This window comes from Vespa velutina, chromosome 11, assembly GCF_912470025.1.
Source record: "Vespa velutina chromosome 11, iVesVel2.1, whole genome shotgun sequence".
Classification (NCBI taxonomy): Eukaryota; Metazoa; Arthropoda; class Insecta; order Hymenoptera; family Vespidae; genus Vespa; species Vespa velutina.
Window position 1 is genome coordinate 7645861 of NC_062198.1, and position 20321 is coordinate 7666181.

Below are 20321 nucleotides of genomic sequence, written 5' to 3' on the forward strand. Positions count from 1 at the left end.
GGACGATCTACATGATGCACACTGTGATCGAAATGATATATTTTGATTCTTCGTGATGGTCGAACGTTAAAATGGAACTTGCTTGTTTGTTACTTTGTGTAGAAGAAAATATTTGTGAACGATGTAATCAATATCTTGTATAATCGTTAGTTTTGCACTTGAGCAAAGCGAGAATTTCACGAAACCGTTGATCTAAAAAATATAAATCGGATTTTTGTATTGCATTTATAATAAAATTATTGTGGTTTAGAGGTTTTTTTTTTTTTTTTTTTTTTCTTTCTTTTTTTTTTTCTTTAAATTTTTGTGTGTCTTGTAGCAATCGTATACTCATCGATGCTTAATTTTTGCTTTGAGAATCTCCGAGCAGATATTATTTAATTTTAATTAACAGGTGTAGCTACGTTTAGCGCAAAAATCGTTCTACGTTGCTCTCCGATTTCGATGTAATATAACGTAAATACTTGTTTTTTTTTTTTTTCTTTTGCAACGCGTTTAGATCACTAGCTCCGGCTTTGAATTCGATCTAAAGTCTGAGAGAGACACGACTATTATCAGTAGTAACGAATGGATGTCGGAGACGGTAACGAGTATCGCTTATAAAGAAGAGATCGCCGCAACGGTACGTCTTAGAGAAAAATAATCAAAGTTCGTTCTATCTCGTTAATATAAGATCGTTCTCATTAGCTTTGTTACTTTAGTCGACACCTCAGAGCGATATGAAAAAGCGACGTTTAGATAATACAACGAAACACGAATTTGAATCTGCGCTTCTTGGGCTTTACAAATGGCTCGATTACATCGATTTGGAGATTGGCCGATCCGAGGGCGTTTTCGACGAATTGAGCGTCGACGAGAAGAAAGTCGTTTACGAGGATACATTGGCAGACATAGAGGTTCACAAAAGCGAATACGATAAGGTTCTCGAGTTGGGAAAAAGGTTCGTGGAAGAACTGGAAAATACGAATGAATCGAGCGAGGACGCGAAAAAGAAATTAGAAGATATACAACATTGCTGGTCGGCAACGAGTAATCGGCTACAAGAAATAAGAAATCGCATAGCTTACTTGGAGGAGATAAAGAAATTTCGTAACGAGTTGGATAGCTTAAATATGATGTTAGATAGTTATACCAAATGGTTCGAGACGAATAAAGCGAATAATCAAATAGATATTTTCAGGGTAAGGAGGGAGCGTAGTTTACGTTCTCTAAGATTTCATCTATTCGTTTAAAATCGGTTTATATATTTTTCATCGTGTCAATTTATTTAGGTAAAGATGAAATCGATGAAATCTCACGACGAGCGTGTTAAAAAATTAGTTGACAAAGCCAAAGAACTCTTAGAGAAGAATCAATCGGTAGTAGATGAAAGTAATAAATTAGAGGCCGACACGAAAACGTTGTTCTCTGATTGGGAAAAAGTGCAGAAATTGTGAGTAAATGTTATTTTATTATTGGGATATCTTTTTATTTATTCACGCAAGTATGTTAAATGTTAGATTGTCCGATCGGCTTAACGAAATAACTGATAAGATTGAAAAAATACCACCAAAGAAATATACCGAATCTATCACGAATCTTATAACGTTCGTCAACAATATCGAAGGTGTATTATTATCCGAACATACGATTATATCTGACAAAAAGACTATGGAAGAACAAGTTAAAAAATTTCAAGATCTTGATAATACATTGAAAAATTATCAAGATACGTTTGATTACGTAAATTCAACCGGTCATGAGCTAATAACGAAAACGAACGACGATTCTCAAGCGCAAATATTGAGAAACGAGTTGCAAGATCTTAATACAAAATGGAGCGATATTCCTATAATATTGGAAGAAAGACAACAAAATCTTTTAAGAGGTAGTCAAAACTATAAGTACCGATGTCCATTAATAAAATTGTAGATATCTCGACCTATATTGTAACATATGTTGTAACATGTTTCGTAGATATAAAATTGTTAGAGACGTTTGACAAGGAGCTTAGTACACTCGAAAGCTGGCTCGACAAGTCGATGGCGCATCTCGAAGAAATATCGAAGAACATTGATTTGAACGACATCAAAATGACGGAATATAAATTAGAACAGTTACGGGCTTTCTCTCGAGAAATAGACGAAACGAAACCGAAAGTAGAGGCTCTTCAGATATCTACGAACAAGTTGCTTGAAAACTCGGAGCCTAACTTTGCCAGTGTATTGAATAACAAAGTTGAAGATATTTCGTGCAAGTGGAACGCGGTTACGGACGATGTTAAAAGTTTGATTGATAAATACGAAGCCGCTTTGAAGAAGAACGACGAGGTGAGTTGATCTGATCCCTTAGCTTTCCTTTGCTCCTTGATGACATTTACTTTTCTGTTACATTAATCTTTGAAATCATTTTAAATGATCAGATTGTAAACGGTATCGATGACTTTACCAAGTGGTTATCGGACTTGGAGAAAGATATACCAGGTGACATTAAAATAACTTCGTCGGTTGAACTTTTTCAAGTTCGTGGCCGATATCAGACGTTAAAAGACAAGATCGATAAACGGGTAGAAGAATTTAGAAATTTAAATGAAATGGGAAACGATAAACTTCTAAGCTCGGAAGGTTCCTCCGTGAAAGAACTAGGAAGGCGGTTCACTTTCTTAAATGCTCGTTGGACGGACGTCACGGATCGTATTTATGAGCGCTATAGACACCTGCAGAATGCTACACACGAGTACGGAGAATTTCGTGCCTTGGTTGCTCAGGAGAGTGATTGGTTGGATAAGTTGGAGAAAAGATTAAAAAAATCGACCAAGTGTGCCGCCGACGCGGAGGAAATCTCGGAGGAGCTTGACGTGAGTTTCAATTATCTAATATTCATTTATCCTCAAATTGGAGCGTTATAATAATTATAAACGTTTGTTAAAAGGATTTGGAAAATTATATAAGAAATCATCCAGAGTCTAGACAAGAAAAAATTCAAGAAATTGGTAAGCAACTGATCGATAGTAACATCATGACACAGTCTATACAAACGGATGTAGAGGCTTTAACAAATCGTTGGGAAAATCTAAACGGACAGGTATGTCTCTTTCTTTTTCTTTTTCTTTATCTTTATCTTTATCTTTTTCTTTTTCTTTTTCCTTTTCTTTTTCTATCTTTTGCGATACATATGCGCCTGACCGATCGATGTCATCGGAGGCTCATAGTAATTCAATGAATTGTATACGTTGAAAAAAGCTTGGAATGTTAAAGAAAATATGTGCAAGGAAATTGTGTTGTAAACAAAATTTAGCTCGTGTATGAATTCATATCGAATATTAATACGTACAATCGCATGGAATAATATTGTATGTACGAATGAGAGATATCGTTGTTTTATCTTAAGAAAATAATTGATTGATCCTCGTAATAACGAAAAACTTGAAAATAATTAGATCAGCTTCTTCGAAGTTAAACAGAAAGATAGAGTTTTCTTTTGAGTAGGCAGGTCAGCGAGCCAAGCTGTTGGAAGGATCGGTGAAGCAAGCGCAACAATCGGAAGGGCGAATTCTTGCTCTTCAGCACTCCCTAACGCAAGTAGACTCTGTACTAACTGCACGCCTTGACTGCGATCTCACTGCCGATGATTTGCCACATGATTATCAGGTCTGTTAGTTCTATCTTGTTTCTTTTTTATATGTTTTATGTGATATTACTCGATATGTTTCGTATCACGTTCAAATCAAATTTTACTATGTTACATTTTCTCCCCTCCCCGCTAATCGAAAAGGTGTGTTTTAACAAGATATCACGATCTCCTTTAATGCTTCAAATTTAATACACATACATGTTACGCAATATTTGTATAACGTACGTGTGTCAAATTTTACGGACGATTTTACTCATAGATAGCATGACGTTACGATTATTTTCAGCCAAAGTTGTTGTTGTGCCTCGTTATAGTTAAGATAGGTTCGTTAGTTTTATACAATACCAATAAGACCCGTTAACGCGTTACAAAGAGAATTGCTAAGTATCGAGCATCAATTTTATACGTCTACTCGTAACATTCTCGCAGAAATTGATGCAAGAAATGGAACATCAAAGTGCTACGGTTAAGGAAATGACGGTGCAAATTGAAACGTATAAATCGTCCGGTAAAGAGGAGGCTGCGCACAGACTCGAAGAACAAATGACTCTGATTGAGCAAAAATTCTCCGAAATTCAGAAAAAGTTTCAACGTTTTCGTTGTTCCACCAATTTGGAACCTAGACTTTCTCGAGCTTTGAGAGAACTTCGAGGTATAGAAGAGGCAACGTGTCTCTTGGAATTATCATCAGAAGATCCGGAAGTTATCGAAGGACAACTCAAACATTGCCTGGTAACATGATCATTACTCGTTCATCGGTTTAAATCTTTCTTCTAGAGTAGTAGTCGATTTAGAAATTGTAAAGTCATATTTCGTTTTCCAGAGATTCTATCAAACTTTAAGCGAAATTAAAAGCGAGATCGAGAATATTATAGTTGCTGGTAGAAAATTAGTCGAAGAGAGAAGTGTCAGTGAACCGGAGAAGTTTTCGAAAAAAATTGACACTTTAAAAGAATTGTATAACAAGGTGTGTGCGCGCGAGCGTGCGTGGGTGTGTGTGTATATACATATAAATATATATATACATACATACATACATACACACACACGCGTATAAACAATTACTTGTAGGTTTATTCCATAATTGAAACCGAATACTTACTTTTGTCATTGTTATAGCTTGGACTACAGATAACCGAGTCAAAGTCAATATTAGAAACAGCGTTAGATTTGTCTCGTGATATATATAAAAGTTTATCCTACATGAATATATCACTGGATAGTATCAACAAGGAATTGGATGCACAAAAGAATATGCCTGATCTACCTGTTAATGCGATATACGTGCGGGTATGGGATTGAAAATATACGGAATAACTATAAAAGCTGGTATTCGAGTAATTGCTTATCGGGATGATTTGATGAATTATTGTCTACGCTTCTTTAGGAAACTCTGACAGAAGTTATACCAAAATTGAACGTCGTGAAAGATAAATTGTTAAGATCGCAGGACGAGTTCTTAAAGCTCTGCGACTCTTCGTATCTCGAGCAACTGAAGGAAAAATTATCGGACGTTTTGGTTAAATTAGCGAATACAGAGAGAAGATTACGTCTTTGCAATAGTTCAGAGGTATATGGTTTTTTTTTTTATGACATTAATCTTGTATCCTAATCTTAGTCTAATTATTTGTTTCGCGTAAGGAGGAACCAAATGTCGACGAGATAAAGGCGTGGTTGTTACAAGCTGAAGAGAAATTAAATAGATTAGACGCGATCCCAATGGAACAATTGACGGAATACCACTTCGAACAATGCAAGGTAAATCACGTGTACACTTGTTTAATATTGATTGGAATTATACAATTCTCTTGTATTCCATTAGGCTATACAAAGTGAAATAATAGAAGCCAAGCCTAAAGTTAGTCAACTTCAACGTTACGCCTTTTACCCGAAAATAGCTGAAGTATGTGATAAGTGGGAAGAAATATCTAATAAAATCCAAGTATGTGATATATTATATTAAAATTATGATACGGTACAATGATATAATCTTTTATATAGAATTTTGAATTTGAACGTTTATCATGCACTGCTTATTCATTCATGGCTTGTACCTTTGCTTTATACACTTTTTAACGTTTGGTATATGTAATGCTTGTGCTTCATAGTACCATTACGTATATCTTTTTTAAAGAATTCTTCCGATTAATATTCATAAACCTCTATATTATCACTAGTAGTAGAACCCCCATACGTATCTAGGATGAAAGGATAACTTGGCTTGCGTACTATCGTTCAAAGACTTTTTCGTACCAGACAAACGTATATTATGCTATAGGTTAGAACGTTTATGCGTATTTTACGTTTCATTTCGATCACGATTTATATTTCGACCTTTTTTTCGTATATTGTATATAAGATCTTTAATCGACATTATAATAATTTTTGTTTGATCGTATGCAAATACATATGTATCAAGTCGCTTAATGTCGTACCGTCCAAGAGGTGGCTCCGCCTATGTAAATAATGTATAACGCGATTTGTACAATCCTTTGTACAATTCTTTGGTGAATGGACAATATTACACGTATTTGCCATCATTATTTTCTCTCTCTCTCTCTCTCTCTCTCTCCCTCTCTCTCTCTCTTTCTCTGTATATGTGTATGTGCTGTGTGCGTGTGTGTGCGTGTGCGTGCGTGTGTGTGTGCGCGCGCGTATGTGTATATATATATATATATATACACATATATTGTCTCTCCCCTTCTATCAGGACTTCTATATTTCACGAAGAAGCTTCAAGAAAGACTACGATAAAAGAGATTATGAAAGTGAACATATAGATTCTTGCATCGGTGATGGATAAACGCAAGGATTTCGGCTTTACACTTGCACAATGAAACGCATTGTCGCTTCCTACACTTGATCATGCTTGATATTATCACTTCATTAACATGCTACCACATCTAACCGTCATCTCTCGATGAAACCATTTTACGTATCATATTTTCACAGGAACGGATCTACAAAATGAAAGAGAATTTATTAATGAGAAGTAAGAAGAACAATAATAAGGGGAGAGACAATTACGGGAATGAAAAGTTATCTAAGAAATCGGAACAGACTTCGGTATATTTAGTTAAAAAGGAAAAAAGTTTATTGGATGAGAACAATGAAGTATACGGAATCGGTTATCTTAATCCAGCATTCGATGACAATCAATGTGCGATCATTAGGACGCCCGAAAGTTCGCCCATCGAGATCCCGCATCGAAGTAGAAAATCTTCAGCAAAGTCGGACAAGGTGAAAACTAGAATCGTAGACGTTAACAAAGCTGTTAGACGTAAACTGGACATGAGCTCGATACCCGACGTCGTGCAAACTTCTCAGCCTCAAAGCGTACGCATCGACGATATGCGCGATACTCGTTTCTTATCTTGCGACATGGCGCAAACATGTACGCCAGACGAGGAAGAATTTTTCTTGTCGAAAAATAGTACCTTGTTCTTTAAAGTGTCCACCAATACGTTGACTGCTACGGAATCGAAACCATTTCATGCGTCGAACGTACAATCGAATCCTTTTCGTATCGTAGAAGTGAAAGAAATGGAAATAGTCAAATCGGTAGCGTCTCCCGAGGATCATGTCATTTTACCGAGCGCTAATGTCAGCGTAGGTCTTATACCATTAGCCGTGGAAAGGGTAGAAATAGTCGAAGATACCGAGACGGAGCCCGAATCTATAGACACGGATACGGAGGATAGAGAGAGCAGAGATAAAGTATCCACGGCGATAGGCATGAGTACCGGGATCGTTGGTAGGAAGAAAGAACTGATACCGATTTTGAAGAAGAAGATATCGGTCGCCGAGCCATGCAACGTGTGGAACGTTAAAAAGCTTACCCTTAAATTGGATACCAATGACGAGAGTAATTCGACTACGTCGAACGTTCACAATGCTTTAGAATCTAGAATCAAGGATCACGTGCAAAGTCCGAGGCACGTATCGGATAATAAATCGCACATGGTGGAAACAACGGCGGCTAGTCGTTCCTTGAGGGATAAGGAAAGTGTCGCGGAATATTTGATTCTAGACGACAAGAAGACCAATTGTTCGATTTTGAGGAAAAATGAAAATAATAAAATGGCCGATTTTCACGAGAATACGATTAAAAAGAAGGATGAACGAGAGGAGATGGCAACGAGAGCGCCGACTTACGATCTAGAGAGGCTATACAAAAAGTCTCCTTTGTTAAAGCGCGTTAAGAGTTTTTCGAAAGACGATACGCTAGAGGATTGCGAAAGCTTCTACGGGAGCGACAAGGAGACGGACGATGCATTGATATTTTCCGACGATACAGAAATCGACGTAGCTAGTTCTAGTTCCGAAGGAGAAGATCCTAATTTGGGAGAGCATGTTGAGCACCTCTTGGACAAGGTAATTTTAATGGTCGGCAAAAGAAATTTTTAAGTTTTGGAAAAAAAAAAAAAAAAAAAAAAAAAGAAAGAAATGTGACGCGTGTATCGTTAGGCCAGAAATAATACTATCGCATAACGATTTACGTTAGCTCTTCCTCTTCTCCCTTAATCAATGACATTTTCCAGGTTGACTAATACGATTTAACTCTCAAAGATGATATTCTTTTTCATATCATTTTCATTCAATGATACATCCTCATTTTAAGTTAATAAACATTTTCTTTTTTGTTAGATAAAGCTCGAAAACTCGCAACATGTATTGCAACAGAAAACGGAACAGCAGAGAGCTTACGGTGAGAAAAGGTCGTACAGTAATTTTTCAAATTCGTCTAGAGCTAATTTAGAAAAAAGAATATTGGAATTCGAACGATCGGCGCAATTGATGTTGAACAGAATGGACGTCATTTTGATGACTATTACTAGTATCAGCAATGAAAAGGATCCTACGAAACGTCTTGAGGTTCGTTTCTATATTAAAACTTTGATGATCAAAGTAAAATTTGATCGTATTTAAGTTACTCATCAAACGAATTGCAGACACTTAAGGGCGAAATTAGTATGCTTGCTCCCGACGCCGCGGCATTGATTAGCAAGGGTGACGGTTTAATTATGACGGTCCATACGCTAGATCCTGTACGCGCAGAGAAAATAAATAACGAACTTCAAGATAAATTAAGAAGCAAGTGGCATCAGGTGATGACGGAAACCGAGTCACGGCGTAACCAAGCTCAAAGAGCCGAGGAAATATTGAGACAGTACAATAGAATACTCGTTGAGTTCGAGGAGTGGTTCAGAGACGTACCACAAAAATTAGAAGAGGCTAACAATTATGAGGGACAGCTCGAATCGTTCACCGTCGAGTTTGATGCGAAGCAGGAATTGATTCATAAGTTTAACGAGCTCAGCGTAGAATTGAAACGATTCAACGTTGCATTTTCCGAAACCACTCGTTATAACATCAACAGCAAGTGGCAAGAGATCAGTTCGCAATTTAAAAGATACAGTGGTAGCAAGGATAAGGATAAGCACGTGACCGATAAGAAGATGGAATTGGTAGGTATACGATGATGAAGTGCTTCACACACACACACACACACATATATATATATATATATACACACAGACGCGCATCGTCACGACGTAATACTAACTATGATGTTTCTTCCTTTTTTCCTCTCAGGACGTAGGAGGACCCAATCCTCAAAATATTATAGCGAGAGCCAACAAAATAAAAGATGCAACGTCGACCGTGTCGAGATCTTTAAACTCTGCTCCATTGAATGGCAAGGACTACGAATTATTTGGCAATCAAGAAGAGTGTTTAAAGAAGATAAGTAACGCGATAAATATACTCAAAACGAACTTGGACGAATTGAGTTCTGCGTCGGAAAGCATTGCTCGCCAATCGAAAAAGGAGCAGGTGGAGCACGTTAAGTGTTTGATCGAAAAATTGTACGGCGATTGGAGCAGCATCAACGAACGTTATATCGAGAGATATAATCGTTGGAGTAAATGCTTCGAAACATGGAACGAACTTCAAAATATGTGTCGCGCCTTTTCCGAGTGGTTGGAAAAAAGCGAGGACGCATTAAAAAAATTACTTTCGCTCCCCTATTCCAAGGTATCGAAAACGAAAATGTTTGAGCTAGAGCAAGAAGTTTCGCGCATGCAAAGAACCAAGAACAACATCAATGCTTCGTATGCGGATATATCGAGTCGAGCCTCTTCCGAAGATGTTGCAGAGTTGCATAATACGATCGAGAATATCAAACATAAATGGCATCGTTTATTGGCTGAGATCAATGCATACAAAGAAAGGTACGTAACAGGTTTTTCCTTTCAAACCGCTTTTTCATATAAATCCCAATAAATCCGCGAGGAATAAGAAATAATTAATTTTTCATTTATATCGATATGTGCATTAATTTTGCATATATATCGACGTAATTTCGATAAAAATTCACATTGACACGTAGGATTTTTTTTCCAATGGCCCTCGGTAGACAGACAAAATAGCTTGAATCATTTTATCGTTCTTATTTATCTCTGCCTCTTTAGCGATTCGATTTGATAATGGGCAATGTTGGGTTCGTTTAAACGTGTTCGCGCCGATTCCAATTATTTCATTAAACATTCTTATCAATCGTACTGACAAAATTGATCTATTTTGAAGAAACTTGGCAATGGAAAGAAAGGTCTCAAGCGAGAGTAGGATTACAAAGGCTACTTATCACATAATAGAGCAAGTGAATTCGTTGCTACTATCTATGGCTAATCCATCGGACGAGACGTCCCTTTCAATAAGATTGTCCTTGATTAAGGTACGTAACGACGATTATTATCTTTCACCGATGACTTGTCTCTTTTATCTCGTAATCGTTAAATCGTTAAATACAAATACGGGAAAATGAATAAGTTCGTTGCAATTCCGTAATGAATTCCGTTTGACGTATTCTCCAACAACGATGCAATTTCATGTTATATTACAATTAAAAGAACTACGATGCGTCCTAATAATATCGCCAAATTTCATGACTTGACTGCGCAGGCGAAAGTGTGCCAAGATATAAATAGCATTAAACTCTCACTCCTGTTTATCTTACGTATGCACGTTCCGATGCGCGTAGTTTCTTCATATTTGTCTCGTTTTATTAATTATAACGTGTATATTAAATATCGATCGTTTTACGCGTGAAAATTATTTTTAAGGCGAGAGAAGAAGAACTTTCTTCGCGGAAAAGGGATACGCAGGTACTTATGAATCAGCAAAGTAATCATCGAGGGGAAGATGTGTATGGTAAACTTTTAGCCGATATGGATAAGGTATAGTCGATTCTAATAGTCAGTTTATGGTTTATCCAACGATTTATCCATCGATTTATCATATTCTTCCTTATTAGGCAAAATCGAATCTTTCGAGCCATCGTGAATATGTCGAAAGTAAGCTTACCTCTTTAAAGAAATATATCAGCTGTTTGGACACCGTAATGACATGGATTATGGAGGTCCGTACGAGATTAAATATCGCGCAGGAGCTGCCGCAGAACGAGCGAACCGAAGTAGTTGATAATATTAGGGTAAGTTTATTAATTGCGCGTGTTTGAGAACGTTGGAGAGAAAACAAAAGAAATATTACAAAAGTATTATTCGTTTTAATGATGTCTATAGCTTAATGTCGTGGATCGCGAGATGGAAGTAAAAGACGTTTTGGAGAATTATACCAATTTGGAAAAGGAGTGTGAAGCGGCCAAACAACCAATATCCATTGAACTTCAAGTGAGTTTAATAACGGCTAGTACTAATAACGATGAGCTTAAGCATTGTTATTAATACAATTTTTGCATTGTAGGAAAAGTTAAAGAAATTGAGAGAAGATTGGCAGTTTGTGAAGAACTTTAGCGACGGTCAAAATCGAGAAGTTGTAACTACTACATTACCGGATCCAACTATGGTAGAACCTAAACGTAAGTGATTACAAGATTTTTTTATTTCTACGAATGTATTACATTGGAGCCGATGGTTATTTTATATTTTGGAGAAAGACGATATTTTTTCTTTTTTTTTTTTTTTTTTTTTTTGAATATGTCGAAACGTGTCTCATTCTAATCGATGACGACGACGACGACGACGATGTCGTCGTTGTTTTTCTTGTGGTTTTTATTGTCCTCCTTATCGCTTCTCATCTCTCGCTCCATTTCACAGGCTCACAGCCGTGAAATTTCATTGGTACCGCAAGAAAGCCTCCATCGAGTCGTGGGTAGCATGTTTCGTTGTCGTGCCATACATTAGTGACGCGTCGTACGCGCCGTTTCCTTTTGCACGTCGCACGTCGCACGTCGCACGTCGCACGTCGCATGTCGCACGTGTATGCCTCTACCTAATTTGTTACGGTGGTTTCGAGCGTTGATGGAAGAAAAGGGGGCCAAAAGACAGGGGCTGGAAGGATGGCCGAAATAATGTTTTTGTGTACGTGTGTGGCCCCTTTCTCAATGAAGCTTTTCTCAAACGCTGGCCACACTTAGCCCGTGCCGAGCTTACGAGATTATACTTTTCTTTTTGCTTCGCGAACTTTTTGATTTTCCTTCATTCTCCTTTCTCTTCATTCTTCGCAATAACGATACTTTTTTTGCAAACTGATTCATAATTCGATCATACACGCGCCCTTCGAACAATTGTGTATTAATAGTAATTTTTTACGTCGTCACGAGTAACGACGATTCTTTAATGCCCTAACGACGTCTTTTTTTGCATGCGCGCGTGGCTCGGAATACGATGGGAAATGATGAAGAACGATGAAGAACGAGATCTAAGAGGATCGTACGTGTGAATGCTTAATGTTTCTTAATAATCTCGCTTATCCCTTTTTTCTATCCATCCTACTACATTTAACCTTCTTTCTTCGACTATATTCAAAGTAAAAAAAAAAGAAAAAAAAAAAATATATATATATATATATTTCTTCTCCGGTGTCATACTATTCGTTTATAATTTTTCTCTAATCGTTTATACAAATATAAGATTTTGCCCCTGTAAGTGGATCTTACCCCATACTTTGTCGATAATGTTGATAGCGAGCGCCACCTGTCGGTAAGAAACTTTCTTCGAGATTCTTTTTAATACATACGCGCGAAGGGATTGTCTATCAACTAGGGGCAACGTTAACGACTCAGTAGAAAATGTTGCATATCGTCAGGATAATTATAATAGTAATCGTAGACTCGAATATATTTCAATGTGAAACGTATTACTACGTCGTTGGAAGTACTATGTATCCTTCGTGTTCGTGCTTAAAAAGTATTATGATAAAGTGCACGATATTGGAGAAGAAGGAAGAATAGACGAAGTTGAAAGACGAGGTAGAAAGTACAGCAAAACTCGATGTTTCCAACTCACTGAGTCGATTTAATTTCCCGGTTATTTCTCTCGCTGAGAGAATTCATTACCCCATTGCAATTAGCTTAACCTTTTCGAACTCATCCAAGAAGTTGCACGTATTATTAAAATTCAATCGAATGAAATTTCTACGGCCAACCATGCAACGTTTAATAAGTATTTTACTAATAGATTGCATTTATTAATCGTATTTATCGACCTTAAATTTGAAGTCTCTTTATCGTATTTTACAGTCTCTTCCTCTTCTCCCTCTCTCTCTCTCTCTCTCTCTCTCTCCCTTTTGTATGGTGTTATTGCGGCTGATAATGAGACATTCGAGACCGAGGATGCGACGGGAAGAAATTTATTCACCTAAATCCACTTGGCGACAGACACAACTTTCTTTATTTTCCCTCCTCTCATTCTACCGATTCATCATAGAATCGCCGAGAGCTCGATAAACAATGAACCCTTCTCATTAATGCGATTTCAATGATAATGACGTTTTCAATGATAATCACGTTTTTATAGTCTCGTTCGCTTCGTCTAATAGGAACGATGATAGGTAGCTTTGCAAGGAGGAAAGGCAAGCGCGAAAAATAGAATAATAGATCTTTTCTATTCAGGGCCGATAAGACGAAAAAATTGATCGTCGATATAAAAAATTTGAATATCGATTGGAACCATTGTATCAATGATTTTGTTCGATCACTTTGGAAACTCTACGAACGAGGGAGAGAGAGAGAGAGAGAGAGAGAGAGAAATAAATACGCAAAAGTTCCTTTCGTGCGTTAATTTAATGAAAAGCCAAAAGATTAAAGTTACTTTCAACGTACTGCATGATGGATTAACTTTTTTTCTTCCTTTCTCTTATACATAGATTATTTCCTTTGGTTTGTAACTCGGTTTGCGAACGAACGAGTTTTATTGACCGATCGAAAGTGGGATACGTTATTTGACTTCGATGTCCCAATCCCCCCGCGTGGAACTCTTTCTCGATCGGATATCGAATCTGGTGTCGATATTTAAAAGGGCGAGCAAAGAGATTCGAGAATCTACGCGCGTTAGTGTTATTATTCCGAAGGATTTGCATTTGCGGTTCTTCTTTTTATCGGATTTCCGAGAAAACCGATCTCCAATTCGCCGAAAGAAAGAGAATTTCATTTTATATCATTTCCTCGAGGACTTATCTCACGCTCGATTATACAGCGGATCTTTTTTCCGTCGACGGCGAAATCTATGAGCTTTTTAAATCACTTCGAATGTATATCCCTTCCATTCATGCTGGCGCATATAGTACGTTTAATTGTAAACATTATACGCACGAATCCTCATAGACCTTTGAGATAAATCGATGCAATTACTAGGTGTACTAACTTGCGTTACCATTGTGGGAGGAAATTATTTGAACGTAACACAAAGAGATCACCGTGCGAATACAGTGGACCGTAAACATCGTAGATCAATACGGTTACGAGCAATTGCGGGCTCGTAGACTCGGCAACATTATTCCTACCAATTACGAGCATGGCAAGAGAAAAAGGATAGAAGGGGATTGTTACGTTAGAGACTCTAATGACAAGAAAAGGCGAGCGAGGGACCAGAAGAGATAGATAGATAGGAAGAGAGAAAGAGAGAGAGAGAGAGAGAGAGAGAGAGAGAGAGAGTGTATGTTGCTTCTTGATTTGGTAGCTGGCGTTTAAGCCACGTTCATTACTATACCGACAATCAAACTGGACTTTGCGTAGAAGAAGGGAGAAAGAGAACGAGACGGAGGGGGATTTGGTAGCAGAGGTAGAAGTTGGTTCAACGCAGGCACAAGCTACCGGGCGGTCGGTCGAGCTTGTAATCTGACGGTGGTCGGTCGTCTGGTCGGTCAGAGTAAAACGGTCCATTAAGACGGGCAAGCAGTTAGTGGCCACGCTATAGGAAGCAACCAGCTTGCTAATGCGGTCCGAGGAACCCCCGCAAGAGCCGTTAGGGAAGTCAGCATCAGGGATGACTTTGCGTTTGCCAAACAACTAACCTTGGATCGCGTCTACTTCGATTTTGCTTATTTGCTCGTCTTCATCGTTTATCCGTTATTATTTCTCTTTTTAGATTTGTCTTTTTTTTTCTTTTCTTTTTTTTTTTTTTCTTTTTTTTACAAATGTATTCGTTCTCTACGCCGCCGAGTCTTTTCCTCTCCCGTTTTTTCTTCTCTTCTTCCTACGTTCCAAGCGGCGTAATTAACTCGAGACGCTCGTGTCCCCAGGGGAAAACTTCTTGGGCCGGGGTGAAAAAGGATATTTCCTGAAGAGGTACAATCACCTCCTCTTCCCTTGGTTCTCGCACATACATATACATTTTTCTCCTCTCACCGATATATCTTAGTTGCTCGGGAAACTTTGATTCTGCGCTTACGCGGATACTTTTGCAGGCGACTACGCCTTTCGTCTCTTGCCGAGTGGAACATTCTTCGAGAAATATCTCATTGGTAGAGGGGTTTAGTTTAACCAGGCTCCGTTTAAACTCGTGCATTGTCCGCTTCTCTGAGGACTTTGTTCCTTTAAATTCGCCCCCTCTCTCTCTCTCTCTCCTCTTCTCTCTTTTGTACCATTTAAACTTGGACGTACTTTGTCGTACTTTGGCGATTTACCTTTCTTGTCAAGCCAAGTTTTTCATTGATTTTACTCTATGTCGGTCTTAACAGTTTATATGATAAACGAGATTCGAATCGTTCCCTTTTACATCAGCATTCTATTTATTATCTTTTACGAGGGAAAAATAGAGTGGTTCTCAAAGAAATCAATCGGTTATTAAATTTTAGAAGTTCCCTTCGAAAATTTAAACACGGACGTCAGGTCAACGCGAAATTTCGTACGATATGCTTCTGAATGTGAATGAAAATACGATCCTTAATAGACGAGATCCCAAGAATATCTCTCTCTCTCTCTCTCTCTCCGTCGCTAGAAACTTTGGAACAAGGCACCCTCGTAATAGTCGAAGCCAAGAAGAAGGGTGCGCGAGAAGGGAGAGAACGGTACGAAGCAGTTTCAGAATCCGGGCTTTCCACCTAAAGAGGGGAACAATGAACAAGATTAATGGTAAATGACGCATGCGCTGATCAAGAGACAAAGAGGAAGAGAAGGTCTTGGTACGAATTCTTGACAAACGATCGAAAATATGTGATATTTACAAACCCCACGACCAGCTCTCTCTGATCTTTCGTTTTCTCATTGATAGAGTTGTCAGCCGATTGTTCCCGTTATGTCTATACACGTTTGCTACGAGACAAAAGTCGAATGGTCGTTTCGTTTGCGTGCCGAGATTTAATTCATTTTCACCGTTATTATACTTGCGTGCTTTATGATAGTCTAATGGCGCGACCGTCCTTTTCCCTCTCTCTCTCTCTCTCTCTCTCTCTCTCTATCTATCTATTTATCTTTTCAAAGCGAGTAGATATACAGGTACGATAGGAGAAGGCAAAGATAAAGCATCGCCGTGGAATACTTTGTAAACTTTTACTATTATTTACTCGTTAGAAATAGGAAAGGAATATTCAGGGATAAAATTTCGATAATCAATTAGTTAAATATATCGATAATCCTATCTTGATCTTTTTTAAAGACAATTTCTAATGGCTTTCCAGACGTGCATAGTTTGGACGTGCACACATTTGTTCCATAAATGTATGGCTCCCTTACACTCTCTCATGGCGGGACGAATAATAGGATATTGAAAAATCCCTGACTTTGGTTGACATCCTCTCTTCTTCTCTCTTTTCTTTTTCCCTTCCGCCGCGTCTTCTTTCTTTACTCTTTCACGGTTCGTCCCCTCGTCGGTGTTACCTCAGGATGAATATGCGAGGGTTCCACGGATGGTAGCAGGTGCGCCACGTAAATTTATCGCGACGAAGTGCTTGACTTGTCAGCGTCGCTTCTGATTTGAATTGGGTAAAAAAAAAAAAAGCAAAGAAAAAAAAAAACAACAAAAGAAGAGAAGGAAAAATAAAGGAAAAAAGAGACTCATCCCTGGTACGATCAGTGATCGATCACGTTATTCCCAAGGAAGATATAATTATCGATCGACGAGGGAATACTTAGGACGGAATAGAAGAAGAAGATATCAAAGGCCCGGATAGGACTATAGTATAAGACAGAACGATGCGAAGGGAAATAGATATATAGGTATTGCGACTAGATAGGTAGGTAGGTAGGTAGGAGGAAGCTCATAACCGGAGGGTGACGAATCCTTCGAACGAGTAGTTTTCTCGACCAGATATCGTCGAAGGTGTCTAACGGTGGAAGGAGAATATAAGAGGAGAACGGTGTGGAAGAGAAAGATGTGAAAGAAAAGACGGCGAGAAACATTTGAAATCAGTGTGTTCCTCGGGGACGCGTCGTAAATCCTCCAATTCCATTCGAGACCTAGCGTTTTCTTCTTCCTCATGCGGGCATACGCGAAATCCAAGGAAATCCTAGAAAAATCGCGTTATCGCTAAACCATGAAACAAAAGTCGTAGTAGAGGAGGGAGGGAGGGAGGGAGGGAAGGAACATGGCTTCGTCCACACGAGGACAATTCACACATTTTACTTTTGACGATCGTAAAAATGACACTTTCAATTATGTTCAAACAGGCCTTATTTAATTCATTCGTAGGACGTTGAAAGCGAAAGGAATCCTTCTCGAAAAGAGATAAAGCATTCGAGTAACGAGGAAAATGTTTTAATGGAATAAAAACGATAGATCGATCTCCCTTTTAGTTTTCTTATCGATTTCGTCGAAATCGAAAAGAGCAGCAGTTTGTTCTCCTTCATCTTTTTCTCTTTTTTTTCCCGTTGGACGTCGCCGTAGAAAGAAACGTCCCAACGGCCGGAACGGACCGAAAGTGGCTGTATCTCCGTGTCAGGAACCCGAGTCAGGGATGTTGGGTGACATTGACCGCGGGAGAGCACCCCCGTGATGATGCCGGCTACGAGGTGGCCGTGATACGGTGGTGTTGGTGCTGGCTCGACTCGCGAAGGTTTTCGCTGGCGCGTGGAAACGGCGCGTGGAAACGGCGCTTGCGCTTGGAAGACCACTCTCGTATAGCCGGGTGGCTCGAGGAAGGGGCGACGGGGTAAAACACAGTACGACCCCGGACGATCAAGGGGTAACGACGGTTCACCGATGTTTCTTCCGTCGACGACCGGTACTGACGCTTTCCATTAACTCCTACATACGTCTATATCCTACGTCTTTTTTTATTTCTCTCTATCGAGTTGTGATTTTTTCGTACTTTTTGGAAAAAAGAAACAAAAAAGAGAGAAAAAAAAAAGAAAAAGAAAAAAGAAAAAACAAAACGACGAGAGGATAGAAAAAGAATTTCTTCGTGAGAGAAGCGCGCGACAAGATACAAACCGATCGTTATATTATGTCTTATTACTTTTGAAACGCGCGTGTCAACCGTGTAACGAGGTTTCCTCGTCGTATTTATCTTTTTAGTGGGTGACAGTGTAACAGCTACGTGTCAGAAATTCCGATATATCTCGCGTGGAGTTTTACATGGATTCGATGATATGAAATATCTCGTGTAAGTATTAAGAAAATAAATATCTCTGCGGGCCCGTTTGGGTGTGCGTGCATGCAACACCCGTTTTTTAAGTCGCGGAAGATACGTAAAGGCTCTTGGTCACGAGGGTTTGGCCCGGAGTGCATTAAGCTGTTAGCGGCCTAAGCGAAAGCTCGTGTTTCATTAAAGATTTACAGGATTCCTCGTTAATATTAAGTGTCACGAGCAAAGGTGCTTTACTTCGTCAGGGTTCTAAAGCTTACTCGTTTTCCTCTTGTTTCGTTGTTAAAAGCAGATCAGTTCGTATATTTTCCATGTCCTTTTTTCTAATTAAACTCTCTATCGATAAAACTAAACTTTTACTTATTTATTGTTTCCTTATTTAATCTTACGACAAGTAAGCGGCCATAATCGTAAATTCTTACGCGACGAATTCGTTCTATCGATCGTTCGATTAGTCTACTCCCGGTTGATAACTATGATCTTTCTCGTTTATCGAGAGCGATAAGCAGATGATCCCGCGAATCTATTCTTGATTATAACAAATATTTTATTGCCTATTTATTTTTTAATCAATTTTCTCGGCTATCCTTAGAAAGCCATATATACCTATATCGTACATATACGTAATATACATACGTGAATATAATATAATAGTTTATTACTACTACTCGATCGAAAAGTCAATCGAGGATTAGGTCGAGTAGCGATACATCCGCCTTCAGCGAATATTCCGAAAATGCCCATCTTCCTGATCGATTTCAAGAACGATTGCGAATGGCCTCGTTTTCTCTTAATAGTCGACGTCAGCATTTTCACCATTGCCCTCCGTTTTCCCAATGAATTTCCCTAAGTGAAACGTGGTATGGCCACCGAAAGTTCGTCCAAAAAGCAACAACAATGTGATGTCGTTCGCATTTTCGAGTACACTGTTCTGAAAATTCACGTGGAATGGAATAGCTTTCGCGATGGATCCGAATATCTATCGAGCATCGTTCTATTGCTATGTCCCTTTTTATTAATGTCGTCACAAACACACGCTCTCGTAATTCAACAACGTTGAATTCATTTATTTGACGATTCAGATCGAATGAACAGCACATATTGATTAAATCGTTAATTACCGAGTCAATATAGATACTGCGAATTTGCGTTTTCCTGTTTTCTTTTCTAGGAATAGAGGGGGGAGAGAGAGAGAGAGAGAGAGAGAGAGAGAGCCGCTCGACATGTCTACCCACTACGCGTACCTAATTAATTTAACACTTAACGTTCTAATCGAATTAACCGTGGTATTAATTAGGATTCGACCAAGTTTCATAGCCGATCACTGCGTGGATTTAGTCAAAGTCAGCTAAGCTTTGTATCGACCAGAATAAGGCCAGAATTTACCAGTCATAGTTCAAACAAAAAAGAAAAAACGAGTTGTTGTACGAGTCGAGAGATTAATTCGAACGGCATTATTAATTTGCAAATAGGCCATTCGTTCGTCCTACAATCTGATCCTTTTGTCTTACCTCCGCTATACGAAATTAATCGAACAAAAGGAAATGGTATAGGAATGATTCAAGTTTTGATTTCCCCTCTCGTGGACTTTCTTCCGGTAGAATAATTTCCAACCACGTCGAATTCTATTCCATCTCATAACATTTTTCTTCGTTTCTTTGGCGAAGGAACTTTTATAAAACTCGCTTGTTCATTTTTTTTTTATCTATCGGCTCGAAGAAAAAACAAAAAAAAAGGAAAGATAGAAAAAAATAGAACTTTATAAGATATTTTCTTTCTTCTTACTTATCCGAGATACATGTACCTTTGCAAGTTAGCGAAACGCAAATGCATTTGTTTCGGGATATATGCCGTTCGAAAGGGAGAGAAAAATTTAAGACGAGAGCAAC

At 38.5% G+C, this 20321-nt stretch overlaps 1 protein-coding gene across 12 annotated transcripts in view; it reads left to right on the plus strand.

Annotated features, from left to right (window-relative positions):
• The window catches only part of LOC124952955 (dystrophin, isoforms A/C/F/G/H-like), a 224664-nt gene that overhangs the window by 8372 nt on the left and 195971 nt on the right, over nt 1-20321 (plus strand). For 8 of the 12 annotated variants that reach the window (XM_047503644.1, XM_047503649.1, XM_047503650.1 and 5 more), the window contains exons 11-33: nt 497-619; nt 699-1178; nt 1269-1429; nt 1497-1864; nt 1954-2306; nt 2399-2833; nt 2908-3060; nt 3465-3626; nt 4039-4341; nt 4433-4576; nt 4729-4899; nt 4997-5179; nt 5251-5367; nt 5432-5551; nt 6562-7983; nt 8257-8484; nt 8562-9077; nt 9205-9842; nt 10198-10345; nt 10734-10847; nt 10925-11101; nt 11193-11300; nt 11374-11488. In XM_047503644.1, coding sequence (XP_047359600.1) covers nt 497-619; nt 699-1178; nt 1269-1429; nt 1497-1864; nt 1954-2306; nt 2399-2833; nt 2908-3060; nt 3465-3626; nt 4039-4341; nt 4433-4576; nt 4729-4899; nt 4997-5179; nt 5251-5367; nt 5432-5551; nt 6562-7983; nt 8257-8484; nt 8562-9077; nt 9205-9842; nt 10198-10345; nt 10734-10847; nt 10925-11101; nt 11193-11300; nt 11374-11488 — 6739 coding nt within the window. The remainder of the gene's footprint in view (nt 1-496; nt 620-698; nt 1179-1268; nt 1430-1496; nt 1865-1953; nt 2307-2398; nt 2834-2907; nt 3061-3464; nt 3627-4038; nt 4342-4432; nt 4577-4728; nt 4900-4996; nt 5180-5250; nt 5368-5431; nt 5552-6561; nt 7984-8256; nt 8485-8561; nt 9078-9204; nt 9843-10197; nt 10346-10733; nt 10848-10924; nt 11102-11192; nt 11301-11373; nt 11489-20321) is intronic. The other 4 variants (XM_047503643.1, XM_047503653.1, XM_047503652.1 and 1 more) reach the window with 4 other exon arrangements.